Genomic DNA, 21,207 nt, shown 5'->3' on the forward strand with positions numbered 1-21,207 from the left:
CCCCTGGCTTAAACCAGCAGGTAAGTCCGCAGGCTCTTCAGTGAGCAGAAAGGTCACTGGATAGTGTGTTTCCTAAGGACAGAGTCCGTCCCACTGGTCATTGTGCTGGGCCTGGCATACATTCCTCAGGAACAGGAAAAATTAGAGCATTTTGGGGGGAAATTAGGAGGGCCTCGTAAACATTACACAGTTAATTTTGTATCATTCCTTTGAGGGAAATAAAATCCTTGTTATGTTGGTAGGGAAATGAAGACAAAGATTGGTGTCTTGGCTGAGGTCCCTTGAAGGGTCTGTGAGGGTGCACATTCTGTGCTCCGGAGTCCAGCCTGCCCACGATGAAGCCTGGATTCGGGGTCTAGGGGGTGGGTCCGGGACGGTGGCTGGCTCTTGTTGGATCCTCTGTGTTGCTCGATGCCGTACAATGTCTGGTGCTCAGTAAGTTTCAATACTGAAGATGATGTTGTCTGCTGGAGCCAGATGAACGGGACCTTGGTGGCGGTGCAGGCAGGCTCTCCTGTCAGGCTCTCGTCACAGAGTGATTTGCCCAAGGTCAGGGCACCAGTGTGTGTCACAGCCACGTTAAGAAGTCAGGGCTGCGAGGTGCACCAGACATCATCATTGCTTCCCACTGTCTCCCCGAACAGCCTCTAAAGTGAAGAGCAAACATGGCGTGTGTAACAGCAAGCGTAGAAATCTTCATTACAAGATCTCGAGTCAGTATTACCCCTGCTGGTGAACCGTCACTTTCCAAATCAAACACTTCAAATTCTAGTGATAAAATCAAAATGCTTCAAGGAGATCACATTTTTAAAGCACATCAGAATAAAATCTATGAAATGGTGCTTTACTGATTAAACTGCTAAAACAGCCAGAGAAATACAGGATTGTGTAAATGTGTATTAAAAGAGATATTTAGAAAAAATGCTTTTACTGTTAGGCGCTCAAAAAGTTGATGAATGAATGAATAGTAGAAATAGAACCTATTGGGAGCGCCTAGGTGTCTCAGTGGGTTAGGTGTCCGACTCTTGATTTCAGCTAAGGTCATGATCTCATGGTTTGTGGGGTCAAGTCCCGTGTCAGGCTCAGCGCTGACAGCACAGAGCTTTCTTGGAGTTCTCTCTCCCTCCTGTCCCCTGCTTGCACTTGCTCTCTCAGAATGGGGGGAAAAAAAAAAAGAGAGAGAATCCATTGAAACTTTTAGTAGGCTTTTTAAGTTGATATGTAAGCACAGAAGATGACTCCCCAGATGGGTTAAATTAAATATGTCAAAGAAAACAGGTGGGAAACCTTCAGGGGACAGGCCCTCAGTCTGATGCTCATGTGCACGTAGGACTTGCAAATGCTTTTCCGGAGCATCCGCAGGCAGAAGGTCATTGTGCGACTGACCAGGAGGGCACTCTCAGGGGCCCAGCCACCCCTCCTGGATCTGGCAGCAGATGACAGTGTCCCTTCTTGTGCCTGTGGCCCTGTGATGAGGGTTACACACGTCACCTGGCGTGTCCCCGGTGTGTGGTTCAGAGGATATGAGCTCTGGTAAGCAGGCACATTTGTGGAGGAACATCATCAAAGGTGGAAAAGGGGAGCGTATGGAGGAGCAGGAGCGTCTCCTGCTCTCATGACGCTGGCTAGCTACAAGCATGGGGGCTGCAGGCCGCTGCCTGGCCCGGGTGCTACCCTGGTGCCTTTCCTGTGCCTCCGTCCCTAGTACTAAGGGGAGCTGTTTCTGTCTGGAGAGCCCTGAGGAAAGCAGATGTCCTCAGTGCCCACAGCCACCCTTCCAGGTTGTTCCGGAGGAGAGCTGGTGGCCGCCCATAGTTTAGTGAGGACAGGTTGGGCTGGCTCGGGACAGCAGGTGGGACACCTCATGGAAGTTCTCAGGGGAGATCTCTGGTGCCTGGGTCTCCAGCACATAAGGGTCCAGAACGATCCAGATGCCCCACGGCTGACTTGCCTTTGCGGAAGAGAGACACAAGTCAGAATAGAGGTGTAGAGCAAGGCAGGCCACACCCGGGCCACCGCCTCCGAGCTCAGTGAAGCTGCTTGCTACACAGCCTCGCCTGTCCTGCCATGTGGCATCTATGGATGCTGGCAGGCCACAACAGCAAAATTGAGCAGCCTCAGCATGGAGCCTGGGAGCCGGCCATACGTCCGCACAGACACTCAGGCTGGCGGTACCCGGAAGAGGCTCCTGTCTGTTCTGGGTGCCATTCACACCTGCAGAGAAGCTGTTTGCTGACTGGGGCCTCAGTCCCTCTCGATTTGTCCTCTGCTGTCCCTGCACTTCTCACTGTGAACCCTCCCTGGGATTTTGAATCTGGCCTCTGGCCTCCCCTCTGTTCGCTGCTTGCATCTGGGCAGAGATGAAGGACTGGTGCTTAGAGCTTTCCCACTGGGCCCTGGCCTGGCCTTTCAGGCATCCACAGTCTGATTCCGTGTCCCCAGTCCCATCCAAAGCCCCCCACCACTCCCCTGCCCTGGAGGCAGGCCCTGCCCAGACCCCGGCCTCACTGCCTCCTCCATACACCTGCTGCAAAGGGGCTCCTTCCTCTGCTGGGTACCCACACATGGTAGTTGCTGACATGCCCCGTGACACCTCGCCAGTGATGCCACATCTGCTTCAGGGCCTGTCCCCTTCCTCTCTCAGCGAGTAACCCTCTCTCCTGCTCAAGGATACCTGTCCCCTCTCCTGGGGTTTCCCTGGGCCACGGCTCTTCAGGACTGGACACTCGGCCTCATTCACCCCTGTGTCTTCCCTTGTACCCGCACTTTCTGGCAATTTAGCAGGTACTCAGCTAGTTTTGTTTAAATGGATTGAAATACATCCTCAGTTACTTGGGGTGGAAACTGAGTCCTCTGTGACTTCTGTGGGACCTTTGTGCCTTGTCAGCACTCTGATGTTGATTCGCTTAATACTGTCATCAGTATTGATGTGGGCTTATGTTCGTGCCGGATGCTAGCAGACGCATTCTGTCCTTGTGAGTAAGAATATTCACGGGCGCCCGGGGGGCCCGGTTGGTTGAGTGTCCCGACTCTTGGCTTCAGCTCAGGTCATGATCTCAGAGTTGTGCAGTCAGGTCCCACATGGGGCTCCGCCCTCACCTGGAGCCTTTAAGACTCTCCCTCTGTGCCAACTCTGCTTCCACGTGGGCGCTTTCCCTCTCTCTAATTAAAAAAAAAAAAATTAAAAATAAGGAATCTTCAAATAAAATTTTTTTTCTATAGAAGAAACAAATCTCAGGATGGAATTTTCATTTTAGCTTTCTGTTTCAAACCCCATTCCACGGATTGGCAGAAATGTACCCTGGCTTGAGGGGGGTAGGTGTCCCTGAGATGTCCTTGTCCCTTTCTCTATGCCTGTGGTCCCCGTGCTGCTCCCACACTGCCAGCCCACAGAACGTGGGTACCCCATGTAGCGTGTCTCCCCTGGGCTTCAGCGGGCCCACAGGTGGTGGCAGGGCCTGTGCCCTCTTCTTCCTGTCTCTGTGCCATTGCTCCAACATTTCACGCCTGTGGCAGATCAGAGCCTCTAAAGTTCTCCCAGGAGCTGGACATTGGAAAGTAAGAAGCCAGAACTTAATGACTTGTAGCCTCATTGCTCCTGTGTATTGGTTGTAGGATGTCTTTGGTGACCAAGATCCAGGCAGCAAGGGGGAGATGGTGGAATCACGGCTAACAGTTTAAATATTATCTCACTCCGTTTCTTGTAAAGGTTAGCCTTTTATCATTCTCTTAAACTTTTCTGTGATTGTACATTTGTGAGTAGAGCTGTAGACCTCGTGGCGGTCGTGGGTCTGACGGCGGAGGCAGCAGTTCGGGTCTGACGGCGGAGGTGGGCGTGTTGCCATGATGTGCGAGGATGTAGGGGGGCAGAGAGGTGGAGGTTTCACTGAGCCCGTCTTTGGTGCCATAGGATGGTGTGGGATGTCCTGCGTGCTCAGCGACTCGGCCTAGAGAGGGTCCCGGGTAGGGGGATGGCTGTGGAGTGGCCGGTGGTATGCTGGCCCACAGCAGCAGGGGGCTATACCCTGCGGGATGCACACATACTGTGCTGCTCCCTCCGTGGTGTCCTCAGGCACCCCGAGGTCTTCAGGTCGACACGCCTTACACCCAGCTCTGCTTTCTCTTCTTTGCCCTGTTCTTTCGTCTTTCTTCTTTCCTGTAAGCCATCCAAAAAATACATAGAAATTGTTTTGTTTGTTTGTTGTGCGTGGTCATCCATTCTGGACCTTAAGAGCGTGTCAGGAGGGCTGCAGAGGAGAATGGTTGGTGCCCTGCCAGCTGGCACCTCGAGGCTCCCATCCTGCTGACACTCGCTCCTGGGACAGCGTGCCGACCCGGCCAGGCAGAGTGTTTTCTCCACATGCTGCTCCCAGGGTGCTGCCGCCAGCCAGTCCCTGGGGCTCTGGGCTCCTGTGTCCTGCTCTTCTGGGCAAGTGTCCACCCATGCTCCAAGGGCATCTCTTGCACAGCACGCTCCTGCCTGGATTAAAGATGTGACACGAAGTGGCATTGGGTGAGAAGGGCGTGGGAGAAATGGCTCTCTTGTGTGGCTTCTCAAGACGGGCCGTGGAAGGGCCAGCCCTGCTGTTGTCACTGGCCCAGCACTGCCCCTCCCCTGCCCCTGTGCCTTAGGAGAAAGGGGAGCCCATTTGTATTTCCCTGCAAGGCGGCCTTAATGGATCTTCATGTATTTTCATGTAAATTTTTGAATAAAAACAACTGTTTTTTTTAATTTTCTTGTTGAAATATAACTGATATACAATGTTATATTAGTTTCAAGTATATAGTGAACAGCTATTTCTAAATGTTTATTTATTTTTGAGAGAGAGAGAGAGCATGAGCAGGGGAGGAGCAGAGAAAGGGGGAGACAGAGGATTTGAAGCAGGCTCCAAGCTAAGAGCAGACAGCCGGACACAGGGCTCAAACTCACAAACCATGAGATCATTACCTGAGCCGAAGTTGGACGCTTAACCAACCGAGCCACCCAGGCACCCCAGTCAACAGCTATTTTTTTTTTAATGTTTATTTATTTTTGAGAGAGAGGATGAGAGAGAGAGACCCAGAGTGTGAGCAGGAGAGGGGCAAAGAGAGAGGGAGACAGAGAATCTGAAGCAGGCTCCAGGCTCTGAACTGTCAGCACAGAGCCTGACACGGGGCTCAAACCCACGAACCTTGAGATCATGACCTGAGCTGAAGTGGGACACTTCACCAACTGAGCCACCCAGGTACCCCTCCAATTTTTTTTAAACATGTTTATATGAAAGGAGGCTCGTGAGTTATCTGGGTGGCTCAGTTGGTAGAGCATCTGACTCTTGATCTCAGGGCTGTGAGTTCAAGCCCTATGTTAGGTGTAGAGGTTATTTATAAAAAAAATTTTTTTAACGCTTTATTTTAGTTTTTGAGAGACAGAGTGCAAGCAGCGGAGGGGCAGAGAGAAAGGGAGACACAGAATCGGAAGCAGGCTCCAGGCTCTGAGCTGTCTGCACAGAGCCTGATGTGGGGCTCGAACCCGTGAACTGCAAGATCATGACCTGAGCCAAAGTCGGACGCCCAGCCAACTGAGCCACCCAGGCGCCCCTCAACAGCTATTTTTAAATTACCTGCTATGTGCACGGTGAGGGGCCTTGCTGATAGGACAGCCCCACACACTCGCCTAATGCGTTTAACCTGAGAATGGTGTTCTCAGAGGCTCACGTGTTTATCAGGCACATCTGGCCATGTCGTTCCTGCACTTACAAATAAATGGCTTTTCCAGGGCCTACCAACTATCCTGACTCCGGAGGGTGGAGTAACAGCGGGATGTGAACAAAGGCCAGACCAGCATCCTCCGCTGGTCCTGCCCCTGCCTGTCGAAGCTCAGGCAGTACCTTGGGGGTTACTTTGTACCGTTGTGCCTCACTGCAGGCAGGGGACCCTAAAGGTGAGCGGGAACTTCAGGCAGAACCTCTAAAATCTAATCAGCCTTTCAGACCAGAGGAGCTCCCAGGTTTGTTTTTGGTGTTTGGTTTGTTAGTGTTCTCACCCCGCGTGGGTTTCCAGTTGCTCACGGGACAATCCGCTGGTGAAGCACTGTCTGAAACTGAGTTTAGGTTGGCTCGGGGGCTGCAGCTGGCCAAGAATGGTAGTTTTGTTCCATAGGATCATCGTTTTACATAACTGCCAATAAGCCCTAGTTAATGAGCCTTCCTTGGCATGTGAACCCACGCCACACCGTTGACTGTTTACTGTTAAATATTTCCTGTGAAGCTTTGGGACATCAGAACTGGTTTTTCCAGTTTCTGGGTCCCCACCAAATGCCCCATCACCTGGGCAGGAAACGTGCAGGGCTTAGCTTTTCCTCGTGTTTATTCCAAAGCACCTTAAATCCTATTTCTAAAACACGGGCTGCTCGTCTTTATTGATTTTATTTATTTGTAAGGCCATACCTTTTAGCCACATGGAGCTGGTCCGTGCTTACTGGTGACTGAGCCTGGGCCAGGCCCAGCCTCCCGCCCTGACTTGGGCTCCCAGGGTGACCCTCAGCGCCAGTTGTTGGGGAATGATGGCTCTGGGGTCCCTCTGGTGGGAAGGTGGCCTCAGAGTTTCAGGTGTCAATCCTGCAGCCTGTGAACACGGTCTGCTCTCCTCTTAGCCCAGTTTCTCTGGCTTTCTCTGCTCACCGAGCAACCGGGGAGTTGTTGGTGGTCAGCAGGCTCCCCCGGTCTCTTCACTCTGTTTCCCATGTAACTTCAGCCAGTTTGGGACAGTCCTCTCCCTGAATAGACTTGTGGAGGAGAGGGGGCGGGTGTAGATTGTCTTCCAGCCCTCACGTTATAATCAGAAAAGGAAAATCACAAGGCAAACGTGGCTGAGAAATACTTTTTATTTTTAAGTTTGTTTTATTTATCTTGAGACAGCACATGAGCTGAGGCGGAGGAGAGAGTGAGAAGCCAGGCAGCTCCACACTGTCAGTGCAGAGCCCAGCGAGGGGCTCAGTCCCTCGGACCGTGAGACCATGCATGACCTGAGCCGAACACCAAGAGTTGGCCGCTCAACCGACTGAGCCCCAGGCGCCCCTGGCTGAGAAATACCTTAACATGTTCTGGGAAGTAGAACTTTCACAACCTGACGCTTACAACGGTACCTTCTGCTTCCCAGATGTGGAGGCACAGGAGAGCCCCGCCAGTGTGCCAGCTGATCCCGACACTGACGCAGTGCTAGCAAGCAGTTGTACGTGGCAGTGGCTCAACCTGGGTGAGCCAGCTGCGGGTCTGAGGCCCCGGCACCAGCCCTGCCTGTGCTGTCTGTCCCCTGGTCTCCCTGGGTTTTCCACGCTTGCTTGCTTCGAGCAGGAGGAAGAAAGCCATGTTTAGGAAACTGAATTAATGGCCGTACAGCTTCTTGAATTAAAAGTGTCCCTAAAGTGCCGGTGATGTCACCGCCCATCCTGTGACCCCAGGGCAGCGTAACGGCTTGAGACCAAAGTCCCTCATTAGTTGTTTCACCTGCTTTGACGTGGTTGCGGGCTCACTTCTCTTACAGAAGTCATTTGTAAGCTGTGAGATGGGGCACAGCATGTCCAGTGCAGCTCAGTGAGCCTAGAGGAAGTGCAGTGAACAGTGGGCCCTCGGGGGCTCTGTTTCAGCTGCCCACTCCGCCCACACGAAGAACATGTCCTTGGTGCTGCCCTGTGCTCACTGGTGCCACCAGGACCTGGCAAGTCCCGACTGTACCCGACAGGGTCGCTGGGGATGGTGTTTGATGCTGAGGCTTTGTTTTCACTTAAAAAAGTGACTGAGCGTGAACATTGTCTTTTACGGTTAGTTATTTTCCAAGAGCAGACTTTACAGTTTCCGTCACTCAGTCCTAAGTGACGCACACGGTTGGTTGGGTGTTTACAAGATAAACTCTGCAGATCGCATCACTTGACCTTCCATCACTCGCGCCTTGCTGTGGCACATGACGACTTCGTACTTCTGGCAGTGGGGGAAAACTGCATTTGAAGGGCTTTTGGAGGACCTCAGTAGGTCGGGTTTGGGTGTAAATCTGTCTTCATTCCGTTGCACTTTGGTTCTTCAAGGACCTACACGTTTGCAGCGCACGTGGCACTCATCAGTACCGATGATTCGCTGGGACCAGGTGAGACCACGGAAACCCACACAAGGTATGTGACTCGCTCGCAGTTGCTCAGCTGGGACGGGGACACCCAGCCTGGCTCTTCTTGTGGCAGCCTTGGCACTTGGGCCGCTCCTGAGCTGCGGTTAAAGTGAGCATGTGGAGCCTGTCCACTGTGCGACCATGGCTGTGACCCGTGTTCCGGCCTGGAGTTTGCTAGTTCAGCACCCCGCTGAACGAGGACTCACAGAGGAGTGCTCACGGTGTGCACGGGTGTGGGCAGCAGGGCCTCCTAGAGCGGAAGCTGGCACAGCACAGCTCTTAGGGCCGTGTGCTGTCCTCAGCGGCACACGGCCGGGCACACCGTGCCTGCCTGTGCTGCAGAGAGAGGCCCCCGGCTTGTGCGGAGTCACGACCTGCCCCGTGTCACGTGGCACATGTACAGGAAGGCAGCGGTTGTGTCCTTGTACACAAGCATCATGTTATGAACTGGAGCCGATGTACTTCCTAACAGAGACCCTCTGCCTGTCCATTTGTAGGGTCTTAATAGAGAAGTAAATCTCATATGTCATGTTGATACTTAAGCAGCAACTTCACTCTTTCAGTAGAAACTGAATGCTGGCCCAGTGCCAGACCTGTACTGGGGGTGCAGGGGCAGGAAGGTGGTCGTCCCGGGAGGGTGGCTCAGCGGGAGTGCCACCATGGTGACCTCCTCCTGGGGCGCGGGGGCAGGGAGGGCATTCCTGTCCCCCCAGCTCCTCCAGGCATCTACCCCTGCACTGGGATTTGATGAGTCAGAGGTGAGAATAGAGTAAGGACAGGAGGGCCTCAGAAGGGAACAAAGAAATTCGTTGGGTTCATTGAGCAGCTTAGAGCCTCTAGAGGTGGCTCTGGTCACAGCTGGGACTCCCCTGGGTGTTGAGGAATCCAGGGGGCTTCGGACAGCAGAGTGACATGAAGCCCAGCCCTTCATGGGGGGGGCCACGTGTGCCAGTGCAAGCGGGGCCTAGAGTGGGGACAGAGTGGGTTCAGCGAGGGGCCTGGCGTGGTGGAACTGAAGGTCGAGGTGAAGAGAAAAGTGGTGCAAAGTGTGCAGGAGGCAGGAGGAGCCTGGCGTGGGATCCCGTTTTCCTGGATCAGCTGTCCAAGGCGGGAGGTGAAGAGCTCCGTTTGGGGAGGGTCACATGTGTGATGTATGTCTGCACAGCGGGACTTGCAAGTCTGGAGCTTGGGGAGAGTTGGTGTTGGAGGTGGACTTGGGAAGCATGAGCACATGCGGGTTTATCAACACAGGGAGAAGAAAGAGGTGTGGCCTGAGGACGTCCGCTGGGGGTCTTGAGAGCACCACCCTCATTAGGGATGGCAGAAAGAGCGTGGGCAGAAGACGGGCGCTCAGTAGGCTGGGCGCCCGTGGGTGGGTGCGGTCAGGAGAAAGGATGAGGAAATGAACGTTGGACTTAGACCTGGAACAGCTTCTGGACAGCAGTGGGGTGGAGGCCGGTGGGGGGTGGGGGTGCTGAGACAGGTGAGGGTGAGACCCCCTCCCCTCCATAGGGCCTGGAGAGGGAGAGGATCGGGGGCCAGGTCAAGGGTGACTGAGTGCAGGCACAGGGGCATGGGCACCCTAAAAAGGAGAAGGAAGTTTCCTGCTTCAGTACAGCCTGCTGTCATGAGTGGCTCATACAGTGTTTCCTGACCCCGCGTGTCCAAGAGAGAGCATGGCCCATTCTTGGTAGCCTGGAAGCCCTGAGAAAGCTGGGATCAAAAGGGAAATGATTATGTTTGAGAAACAAAACTATCAACACATCCAGCCCTTTAACACTGTGACCTTATTCCCAGTTTAATGTGCTTTTCTTGGTTTAGACTTTATTTTTAGTGTTTGATAGTTAAACGGGTAATAGAGGCTCCAAAACTGCCCATGTCTTTTGGTGGAATTTCCTCTGTTAACACACTTTGCAAACTCTCCAGCAAAGATTACATCAATGTAAGGAAACCAATTGCTGGTCCCAGGGTTACGGCCGTCTATTTAAAGTACTCACCTGCCACAGTGTGTGTTTATTTTTGTCAGACCCTGAATTGTTGTTGTACGTGTGGTATAATTTTGAGGATTCTTTAAATGGGAGTCTACGAACTGGAACTACTGGAAAAAAATACATCTTTATTTTCACCAACTTGTAACTGAAATTCATCATTTCCCTTATGTAGTCAACAAATCCGAATAATAACGGCAGCACCTGTGGCTTTGTCACCAGGAGAAATCACAGAGGATCCCACGTTACGTTACAGTTGGAGAAATTCATACATGTTATCTCCTGTCCTCATTTTCTCAAAATTATGGTTATTACAGCCACCGTTTTATCTTTTAAGGTACATATGGAGAAGTTACTGTAAATTACTGCATTGTCAATTTATGTTATTTTGAAAACTATACTGTAACTAATTCTTTTATAAACCTATGTATTTTATTGTATGTATTTAATGTTATTCTGAGAAAGAACCCATAGGTTTCACCAGGTTGCCAACAGTATTTTTGGTACGAAAACATTGAGAACCCAGCTGTGGAGACCAAGTGTGTGGGAGATACATCCTGAGGGTGTCTGGGTGGGTTTTCCTGTTGAAGACAAATAGAAAAGCTAACAAAATATTTTTTAAAAACAATAAATCAAAGTATCAGATGGCTAAAAGGGCCATAAAGAATTACTGAGTTGCGACTGTAGGAAACAGAAGTCCAGGAAGGTCAGCCCAGCATTTGGGAACCACTTTTGCTCCAGAGTATTTGCCTGGCGAGAAAGGAGAAAATATAATTTGCCACCGTCAGGAGTAGACGAGGTATCACCACAGACCTGCCGAGAGCGGAAGGGTTAAGGGAATGCTTCGGGCAGCTTTACACATACACAAATGCAGCAGCTTAGATGTAACAGACCAGATACCCCTAAAACACACATGACTGCAGTCTACTCATTACTAACATAGTTTAGACGGTCATATAACTGTTAAGGAAACTGCATTCATAGTTTTCAAAACTCTCTCCAAAATACATCTATAACCTAGTTGGTTTCACCTGGTCATTTATCAGTGTTCAAAGAATTAATGCCACTTCTACCCATTACCTTCCAGAAAATACAAGGAGATGGAATACTTCCCAACAAGACCAATATTACCCTGATACCAAACCCAGATAAATGAATTACAAAAAGGGAATACGTCAGACCAATGTCCCTTGTGAACATAGACACAGAAATCCTTAACAAAATGTTAGCAGATCAAATCAAGCAATGTGTAAAAAGAAGCACACGGACCAAGTGGGATTGTTTATTGCAGGGATGCATGGCTGATTCAGAATTCAAAAATCTGTCTCTGCAATTCTCTAAAATGCAATGAAGAAAAATCACATGATCACGTCAGGTATTCAGAAGAATAGGCATAGAGGGGACCTTCTTCACCTCAATAGAGAATATCTACAAAATCCCCTGCAGCTGGTATCGTGCGTACCATGGAAGGACTGCATGTGTCCCCCTGTGGTGGGGAATAAGGCCAGGAGGTCTGCTCACATCGCCCCTCTGGAGCTCAGGGCTGGCACTTGTGGCCTGTGCACTGGGGCTGGGAAAGGAAGTAAATGACATGCAGATCACTGAGTGAGAAAAAACTATCCCACTTTGCACATGACAAGATTCTCTACATAGAGAATCCCAAGGAACCTACCAAAAAACTTCTAGAGCTAGTGAGAGTTCAGCAAGACCTCAGGCTGAAGATCAACATAAAAAAGTCTGTGTGCTGAGAATTATAAAATGCTGGTGGAAGAAGTCAAAGGAAACCCAGGTTCGTGGAGAGAGACATACCATGCTCATGGACTGCAAAGCTCTGCACAGTGGAGAGCTCAGTTCTCCAAATTGATGGACTGTTTCTAGCAAAATCCCAGCGAAGGTGTTTTTGTTGTTATTGATATGACAAGATTATTTTCAAATTTATATGGAAGAGCAAAGGAACTAAAATATAGCCAAAACCGTTTTGAAAAAGAACAAAGCAGGAGGAATATAGCTTGTTAACATAGCTTGTTATGTAACCACACTGATCGAGACAGCGTGGATGGGCTGAAGAATGGACACATGGGTCAGTGGAACCGAGCAGAGAACCAAGAAGCAGAACCACAGAGGTACTGCCAGCAGATTTTGGCAAAGTGCAAAGGTCTTGTCAACAACACGTGGTGCTGGAGTATTTGGACAACCACGGACAGTGGAGTCGTGACCTTAACCTTACTGTTCATTCGTGGAAAGTTGAACTCAAGTGGAGCACTGAGCTAAGTGCGAAGTATAGCGTTATAAAACTTTCAGGGAAACAGGAAACCTTCGGGATCTAGGGCTCAGTAGAGAGTTCTTAGGTTTCACATCAAAAGCATGATCCATGAAAGAAAATTAATAAATTGCACATCATCAGAATTAAAAACTTTTATTCTGTAAAAATGAGGAGACACCAAGCTACTGACTGGGAGAAAAATATTTGCCAACATGTCTGACAGAGGTCTTGTAAGTAGGAAATAAAAGGAGTTTCAAAACTTAGCAGTCAAAAACAAACAGCCCACTTAGAAAGTAGACAAAAGACACAAATAGACATTTCACTAAAAAAGATATTTGGGTGTGAAATATCAAGCAGTTAAAAGTCTTTCAACATCTTTGAAGCCACAGTGAGGGGCCACTGCGTATATATCAGAGCAGCCAAAACTACGCATGGTGAAGGTGGCAAAGGCTGGCAAGCATGGGGGTGCTTGGAGGCCAGCTGCACAGTGATGGGAGCACTGGGAAAAGTTCGTCAGTTCTCTAAAAAGCTAAGCTTGCACTTACCGCGTGCCTCAGCGGTTCCCCTCCTGGGCACTGGTCCCACAGAAAGGAAGACTTCTGCTCACACGGAACCTGGATGTGAGCATTCACAGCAGCTGCGTGTGTGGCAGCAAGAGCTGGAAACGAGAAATGTCTTTAAATAGGCGAGCGCTCAAACCCCTGGCCCATCCACACTGTGGGGTGGGACCAGCCATAAAAGGGAGGGCCTCACACACACAACAGTGTGAGCGGAACTCAGTGCGTCGTGCTGAGCGAGGAAGCCAGCCCCGCACAGCCACACTCTCGGAACGAGACAGGGAAACGGAGAGTGGGGCAGGACCCCCCCGAGGCTGTGCGCAAAGGGGGTCTTTGTGGTGATGGAGCAGCTGTGTCATGGCAGTGGTGGTGGCACAGGTTGCTCCTGTGACGGAAACTGCGTAGCACACAGGCGCCCACATGTACACGCGTGTGGAGGGGCCCATCTCCTGGTCTTGATGCTGCACCGTGGAGTGTAGAACGTTAGCACTACGGGGAACGGGGTGCGTCCATGGGACTCTCCATGCAACCCTTGCAGCTTCCTGTGAATCTGTCAGCACGGCAAAATAAAAGTCCCAAAGTAGCCATGCGCTGCCTACAGACACACACCTGGGGTGGAGGAACACCAAGAGTCTGGGAAATAAGGACAGAGGTGAGCCACGTTCTCGCCCTGAGAAACTGGTGTGGCCATGTTGCGGGAAGTGGACTTCAAGCGGGGATCGCCGGAGACGAGGGCTGTGTCCTGATGACGTCACAACTGGCTGACAGCGTAAATTAGCGTGAGCAGCTTCAACGGTATTTCCAACGAAGAGTGGCAGACTTGAGAACAGAGCTCAGCAAACCATGGCCCTGTGGGCTGGATCCAGCCCATAGCCTGTTTTTGTACCATCCTGCGAGCTAAGAATGGTTTTTATGTTTTTTTTTTAATGTTTATTATTTGAGAAAGAAACAGAGAGCAAGCAGGGAAGGGGCAGAGAGAGAGGGAGGGAGACAGAATCCGAAGCAGGCTCCAGGCTCTAAGCTGCCAGCACAGAGTCCGATGCAGGGCTCAAGCCCACAAGCCGTGAGATCACGACCTGAGCCGAAGTCGGACGCTTAACCGACTGAGCCCACCAGGCACCCCGGTTTTTACATTTTTAAAGTGTTGTGTCTAAAAAAGAATGTTCAACAGAGACTGCACAGGGCCAGCAAAGCCTGGCATCTTTACTGTCTTGACTTTTCACAGAAAAAGTTGATTGATTGAGTCCTGCTGTAACGCATCCCTCTCCAGAGCTGATGGAGCGAGCAGAGGGAGAGTCACTAAGGGTCAGAGCATGAGAACACAGTGCACACACTTGACCTCCTCAGCATATAGATGGGCACCCCAGCGTTGCAGGACAGAGTGTACATGGGGACCGCTGGCATCGACCGTGTGGTGGTCCTAGTGCCAGCCAGTCTCAGACCGTGGAGGCTGTCAGTCTGCTTTCTGACCACAGCAGAAGTGAGCTGGAAACCAACAGTAACACGAAAATTGAAACTCCCAATTATTTGCAAATTAAATAGCATAGCTCTGACTAATTCATGGGTGGAAGTACAACTCACAGTAGATATGAAATAATCTGAATGACAGTGAAAATGGTAATATTGAAGTTTGCAGATGAAGCTAAAAGCTGTTCTTAGCAGGAAATATACAGCATCGAATGAATATGTTGGGAAAGAAGGAAGGCTGAGAGCCCGTGGTGTGAGTTGACGTCTCTGTAAATTAGAAATGAGCAGGGGTGCCTGGCGGGCTCAGTTGGTTGAGCGTCTGGCTCTTGATTTCAGTTCAGGTCATGATCTCCCGGTTTGTGGGATCAGGCCTCGCATTGGGCTCTGCGCTGACTGCTTGGGATTCTCTCTCTCCCTCTCTCTCTCTCAAAATAAATAAACATTAAAAAAAGAGAAATGAGCAGATCAAACCCAAAGAGTGTGACAGGAAGATCATAAGAGCAACTGTCAATAGGAAATCATAGGAAAGGAGAAAGCATAAACGGCCCATTGGAGCGGCATTTGCAGGTCATGTGGGCACTAAGGAGACAATGAGAGGGTATTATGAACAGCATTACACCAATGAATTTGGAAGGTTAGGTAAAATGAACGTACTCCTCGAAAAATACAGTCTATTTAATAAGACTGAAACAGGAAGAAATAGAGAATCCAAATGGTTCTAAATCGGTTGAAGACATTGACCCTGAATCAGGCAACCACAAATCCCGATGGCTCCTAGCGAACGTCCCTAACACCTAAGGAGGAAGCAGCATCACTAATCCAACTTCTCTTAATGAATCCAGCAAAACCTTGGTACCAGAGACAAAAACAAATGAAAATTATAGGCCATTCTCTTTCATGAAATTGAATTCAAGACTTCCAGATAAAATACTAGCAAATTAAATCTGGCAATACGTAAAACTGATACAGAGTTGATTTAACATTTGAAACCAGTATGATTCACTGTAGCACAATAAATAAGAAAAAGCAAAGGGTTTTGTTAATGGATGCAGTAACAGTATGTGATTCAATTCAGTACCTGTTCATGATAAAACCCTCAGTCCACTAGGGTTAGAAGGGCACTTCCTTAATCGAGTCAAGATTAAAATCCACGGCAGAAATCACACTTAATGGTTAAATATTGAAAGATTTTCCTCTCTAGTGGGCGTGAGTGTGGGATACCTTCCTTCACCATGTCTGTTGAATTGGAAGCCATGGCCAGAAAAGTCAGAAGAAAGAAATACAAGGTGTAGGGTTTGGAAGAAATAAATAAAACTTGTCATTGTTGACAGATGACATGATTATGTGAATGGAAAATCACATCTACAGAACCATCATTAGAAGTAATAAGCAGATTTTACAGGTGCTAGATTCAAAGCATATACAACCCAACTGTATTCTGTAAAACAATACCAGGTAAAAATAACACCCCAATTTTATGTGTATACTAACCTCAAAGAAAAAACAAGGATAGGAAAAAACAAAAGTTGTATAAAATCTCTACATGGACAGGCACAAAACATTTCTGAAAAAACCTAGCTTGAAGAAGACTCACCATTTAAAGGTGTCTGTGGTCCCCAAAGTCATGTTAGAATCTGTGCGTTTCCTGCACAAAGTGCGTGCAGTGGCACACGGGAGGGCAGTGAGGACAGCCTTCACGCTCACAGCATGAGACAGCTTCACAAGCAGTGTCACCATAAGCCAGAACCTATGCTGCCTGATTCATTTCTGTAAATTCACAAGCAAGTAAAACCAGTGACAATTTGAGAGGCTGGTGGGTGCTTACTGTTTGGGGGCAGTAGGGGTGACAGGGAGGCCACCAGGGCTTCCTTATGCTGGCAGCATGTGCTTTGTCTCCCAGGTGTTGGTTACACGGTTTGTGAAAATCCAAGTGGTACACGTAGGATCTGTGCTTTGGGGCTGGCATAGCTCATGTGTAATTGGGATGTATGATCAAGTACACAAGGGATGAGCACAAGACATGAACAAGAATTGATTCCATTACAGAAAAATCTGCCCAATTAGAGAATTTCTCCCGGCGCCTGGAGAAAATACGGAACATCTGTGTTAGGCACATTGCCCATTGGTCTGCCATTGAGTAGGCGCTGTGGTCTGAGCGTTGGGGTGAGGCCCACGGTGCTGGGGCCAGGGTGAGGAAGCTGAGGACTGCTCACAGTCTGCAAGGTCGAGGCAGAGAAGAGGGGGCGTTTTAGACCGAAGTGGTCCCGTGGCACACTGTCCAGTTGGGAGGGCTTAGCTGCATGTGGCCCTGAGCACTCGAAGTGGGGACAGTGCATCTGAGAAGCTGACTGAGTTTGGTTTGTGGTTCATTTAAATTCAAATATCACACATGGCTCCTGGCGGCCAGCTCTGGTGGTGCAGTTCTAGATGGACAGCTACAGCGTGTGCGTAGATGAGGAAGTGCAAGGGCTCGATGCACTGAACACGCAGTGATGATGGAGGGTTCCTGAAGGGCAGTGAGGTAGGTCGCGTGTCGGGGAACGGCCGGCCAGCACAGGCCTCGGCTGGAGAAGCCTGTAGAGCAGGGAGTGAGGACCCCCACCTTGAATTAATCAGCGTCACCGCAGCCCCACAAACCTCTGCTGTGGTGGCTCATTTTAGGACAACTTCAAAAGCAGTGCTATACAACAAATACATTTTCTTTTTTTAAAACGTTTATTTATTTTGAGAGAGCGTATGTGTGCACACGTAAGCCAGGGGGAGGAAGAGGAGGGGAGAGAGAATTCGACTCCACGCTCAGCAGTGAGCCCAACGCAAAGCTCCATATTACAACTGTGAGATCATGACCTGAGCTGAGATCAAGAGTTGGATGCTTAACTGACTGAGCCACCCAGGCGCCCCAACAAATACACTTTCATTAAACCTTAGATTAACTCGAGGGTAATCACAGTTGGTGATAACTTTCTTAAAATGATGATCTTAAAATGATCAATAAGTGAAGTGAACCCTTAAAAAGGAGTTAAAATGTCTTTGATTTATTTCGTGGTTGATTTTGGTTTTATGAACTCTATTAGAGATGCAGTGACATTTAAAATAGCCACCATTGGGGGCGCCTCGGTGGCTCAGTCAGTTGAGTGGCCGACTTCAGCTCAGGTCATGATCTCGCAGTTTGTGGTTTTGAGCCCCGCGTCGGGCACTGTGCGGACAGCTCGGAGCCTGCAGCTTGCTTCGGATTTTGTGCCTCCTTCTCTTTCTCTGCCCCTTCCCCACTCATGCTCTGTCTCTCTCTCTCTCTTTCTCTTTAAATTTAAATAAACTTGGGGCACCTGCATGGCTTAGTCTGTTAAGCATCCGACTTCGGCTCAGGTCATGATCTCGCAGTTCGTGGGTTCAAGCCCCGCGTCAGGCTCCGTGCTGACAGCTCAGAGCCTGGAGCCTGCTGCGGATTCTGTGTCTCCCTCTCTCTCTGCCCCTCCCCCACTCATGCTTTCTCTCTCTCTCTCAAAAATAAATAAAACATTAAAAAAAAATTTTAAATAGCTGCTGTCGAATTGGAGCAGCCTAGGTCAACCAGACACCTACAGATTTAGTGGAGCTAACCTTGACCAAACCATGTGGACATGTGCTTAGGTGTAAGCTCAGCTGTGTGCGTTCAGCACAAGCCAAGAATGCCAGAACCGTGAGCGGCGGCAAGCTCTCACCGAACACAAGAGCCCGCCTGTAGCACAGCCACAGCCAAGCACAGTGAGTGTGTGTGATGTCAGGGTAGATCTGGCAACGAAAAGAGAAATTTAGATTCGTATGACCTTAGTTTGTGAAAAGTTACTCACCAGCCCTGTGCGATAATACCTATAATTGGAACAACTGAGTGTGATTTTTTAAGAATGCAGTGAACTCATCAGTGTCTCAAATGATACTCTCTTGGCTTCTCTTCCTTTGCCTTCGCTTTTAAAGAAACTCAGAGGCGAGTACCCCTGAAGGAGACGACCTTGCAGGGTTTCCTGGTGAACCGCAGCTCTGACACGTGAAGGAGCCGTTCCGAGTCGTAGCCCGGTGGGCGACGTACGCACAGGCCCCGGCAGATGCCTGAGGTGTGCACAGCGGGTGTGCGAGTGAGCACGCACACTCACGGGTGCCGCTCCCTGTCACGTCCCCCTGAGCAGCAGAGTGAGCGCACGGCGCTGAGGGGCAGCGTCCGCTTCCCCACACGCGTGACCCCTTCTTTACGTTCTCCGTGTGCCCCCACAGCTTGACTACATCGACGCCCGAGCCGTGCAGCTTGGCTCCCTGCTGGTCCGCGGCCTTACCACTTTGGTCTTGGTCAACAGCGCGTGCGGCTTTCCCTGGAGGATGAGTGACTTCATGCCCTGGAACGTGTTTGACGGGAAGCTCTTCCATCAGAAGTACCTGCAGTCGGAGAAGGGGTGCACCGTGGAGGCTCTGGTGGAACAAAACGTGAGTCCGTGGTGCTATCCCATTCAGAAATAACGAACAGGCTTGGTCAGGTCTCAGAGGCGTCATCAGGCTCAGAGTCCTTGGCCAGACGTCCGTTCTGTCTGTCCCAGCGGCCACCTCAGTGAGGAAGGCACACACGCGTCCCAGAAACGTCCCACTGGAGGGGGCTCGCATTCCCACCTGGGATCTTACACCGTTAGCACAGATGCCGCTTACCTTGTGCAAACCACTGCTCTTCTGACCCAGAAAGCCAGAAGCGCGGGATGGGAGGCCTGAGGCCTCGGGGCCAGCGTACATCCTCGCTTCCCCTGAAATACCACCGTGGGGCTCGAGTCCCCCAGACTCCCGCTGAGGGAGAGTGCGGAGCACCCAGTCCAGCACAGCCCGTTTTCAAGTGCTTTCTCTCCTTTACCCTTTTTGAGTAAAGAAGAAAGGTTTGTCCAGAGGTGACCAACCCGATGTGTATTACCTGAAAATGTTCCCCGAAGGCTGTGGTTTAGTCAGGGACATGGGCTGCTGTCCTGCTCCATGAGTGCAAGTGCTCCGTGGTTCCTGGGAGGTCTCCACACGAGGCCCCTGCCAGGCTCACGTGCAGTGTGCATGGATAGCCGCAAGGGTGCGTGAGAGTGCGGGGTCCCAGGAGGACTCCCCAGTTGTGAGGATGACGAACGCTGAGCTTCGCATCAGATAGGAAACGTTTGGAGAGGTGCTCCCACCTCCATCCCTCACGCGAACAAAACCAGGGCACCCTAGGGGTTCAGGGGTTCAGGACTGAGAAGCAGTCTGGAAATGTTATGTGCAGCAGCGGTGGGGGAGCAGGGAAGGGCATTGCTCAGATCTGACTTGTCACCGTGTGTGGAACCGATGTAGGAGCAGAGCAGAGCCAACTGCAGCCACCACCCGTGAGCCCCCAGTCGTGGCCCCATGTCTGATGTGGTCGCACACCAGGTGATCGCACTTGCGGTTTAAAACAAGTCGGGGCAGATGGGGCCGCGTGTCAGCAGTAAATGAGGCAGCACGGAGGGGTGAGTCTGCCCGAGAGCGGTCACCGGTCAGATGACGGGCCCAGGTTTGTTAGGGAGGACCACCCCGTGGCGGCCCAGGTTCACCACAGAGCTCGGAGACCTTTTGGCAGTGACTATCGAACCCCTGAGACCAGAGGGTGTAGCGCTCCCTCAGGAGAGTGTCGGTTTTCTGAGAAGCTCTCGTTAAGTTCCAGCTTTGAAGGGAGTGCTCGCCCAGTGTTCTCGGACACCGTGGTCACTGTTGTTGTTTCCAGAGGGCGCGCACGGGCCTGACGCTGCTCACGCTGTCTGCTCTGTCCGCAGAGGTCCCGGCTGACCAAGTTCCACGCGCTGAAGTCGGTCGTGTGCAAGGCCTGCGTGAGGGAGAACCGGCGCATCGTCAGCAGGCAGCACTGGCACTCCCCCCAGCCAGGTGGGCACCGGGCCAGGCCGCGCCGTGCAGCCTGCCACCCGCTGGCTGCTGAGATCGGGAGAAAGCGCACGCTTAACGCCACAGGGTGCCACCCAGCCTTTTAAATCCTGGTCCCTTGAGGAAAGGCATCTCAGATGCGTTCTGCGTATCCCGTGACCGAGAGCTCCACTGTGGGCCCGTACTCTCCCCTCTCCTCTCCACGGCTCCCTGCAGCCAGATGCTGCTTGCGTGGCATTTGCCTGACCAAAGTTGTTTCTCCTCCCAGTAAAAGTATGTTAGGAACATTTAGCATATAAAGAAAACAGATTTTAAAAAGGAAGCGTAAATAATGTGTGTTCCGTCCCCTAAAGATAGCAGATGTTGGCAGATGATTTTTTGCAGTATTTTTCTGTGCTTCTACCTCACTGTGATGATCTTCTGTGTGGCTGTGCGTCCTCTGTGTGTCCAGACCCCTCGCACCCGGCTCGCCGCTGTGCCTGGTGGGAGAGCTCTGAAGTGGCTTCCGTTTTATGTACGTGATTTTCTTCAAACAAAGCAGCAGAGCGTACAAATTATGGAACGAAATGCAATCGAATTTTAGATAAATCTTGCCAGCTTGTCTTCTAAAAGCCTTTTATCACTTTATACCTTCACCAGCAGTGATGAAGAGTTTGTTTCGTGGCCCCTTGTCAGCATTGGCCAGGTGTTGGTTTTTTTTAACTAACTTCATAGATTAAACAGTGTATCTCACTGACTGGATGATTCTTTATCACTGAAGTTGATGTCTTCTAGATTAACTGCTCGATGAGTTTTTATTACTTCACGTCCTCCGTTGGTGAGGGTCTGTGCTGTACCTCTAGCAGCCCCATTGCTTTCTTTGGTGGAATCTGAGAACTCACCCCTGTTCCGACCCAGCAGACTGTCT

The 21,207-nt window shown here is 50.6% G+C and overlaps 1 protein-coding gene across 9 annotated transcripts in view; it reads left to right on the top strand.

The window, feature by feature from the left end:
- Positions 1-21,207, top strand: part of FAM120B (family with sequence similarity 120B) — a 95,613-nt gene that overhangs the window by 51,666 nt on the left and 22,740 nt on the right. For 6 of the 9 annotated variants that reach the window (XM_049654622.1, XM_049654621.1, XM_049654626.1 and 3 more), the window contains 2 exons: positions 18,660-18,866; positions 20,195-20,303. In XM_049654622.1, the coding sequence (XP_049510579.1) occupies positions 18,660-18,866; positions 20,195-20,303 (316 nt within the window). Of the gene's footprint in view, positions 1-6,896; positions 8,144-11,211; positions 12,666-18,659; positions 18,867-20,194; positions 20,304-21,207 lie in introns of those variants that run through there. The other 3 variants (XR_007462931.1, XM_049654628.1, XM_049654627.1) reach the window with 3 other exon arrangements.

The sequence above is a fragment of the Panthera uncia genome, assembly GCF_023721935.1.
Source record: "Panthera uncia isolate 11264 chromosome B2 unlocalized genomic scaffold, Puncia_PCG_1.0 HiC_scaffold_24, whole genome shotgun sequence".
Taxonomy (NCBI): Eukaryota; Metazoa; Chordata; class Mammalia; order Carnivora; family Felidae; genus Panthera; species Panthera uncia.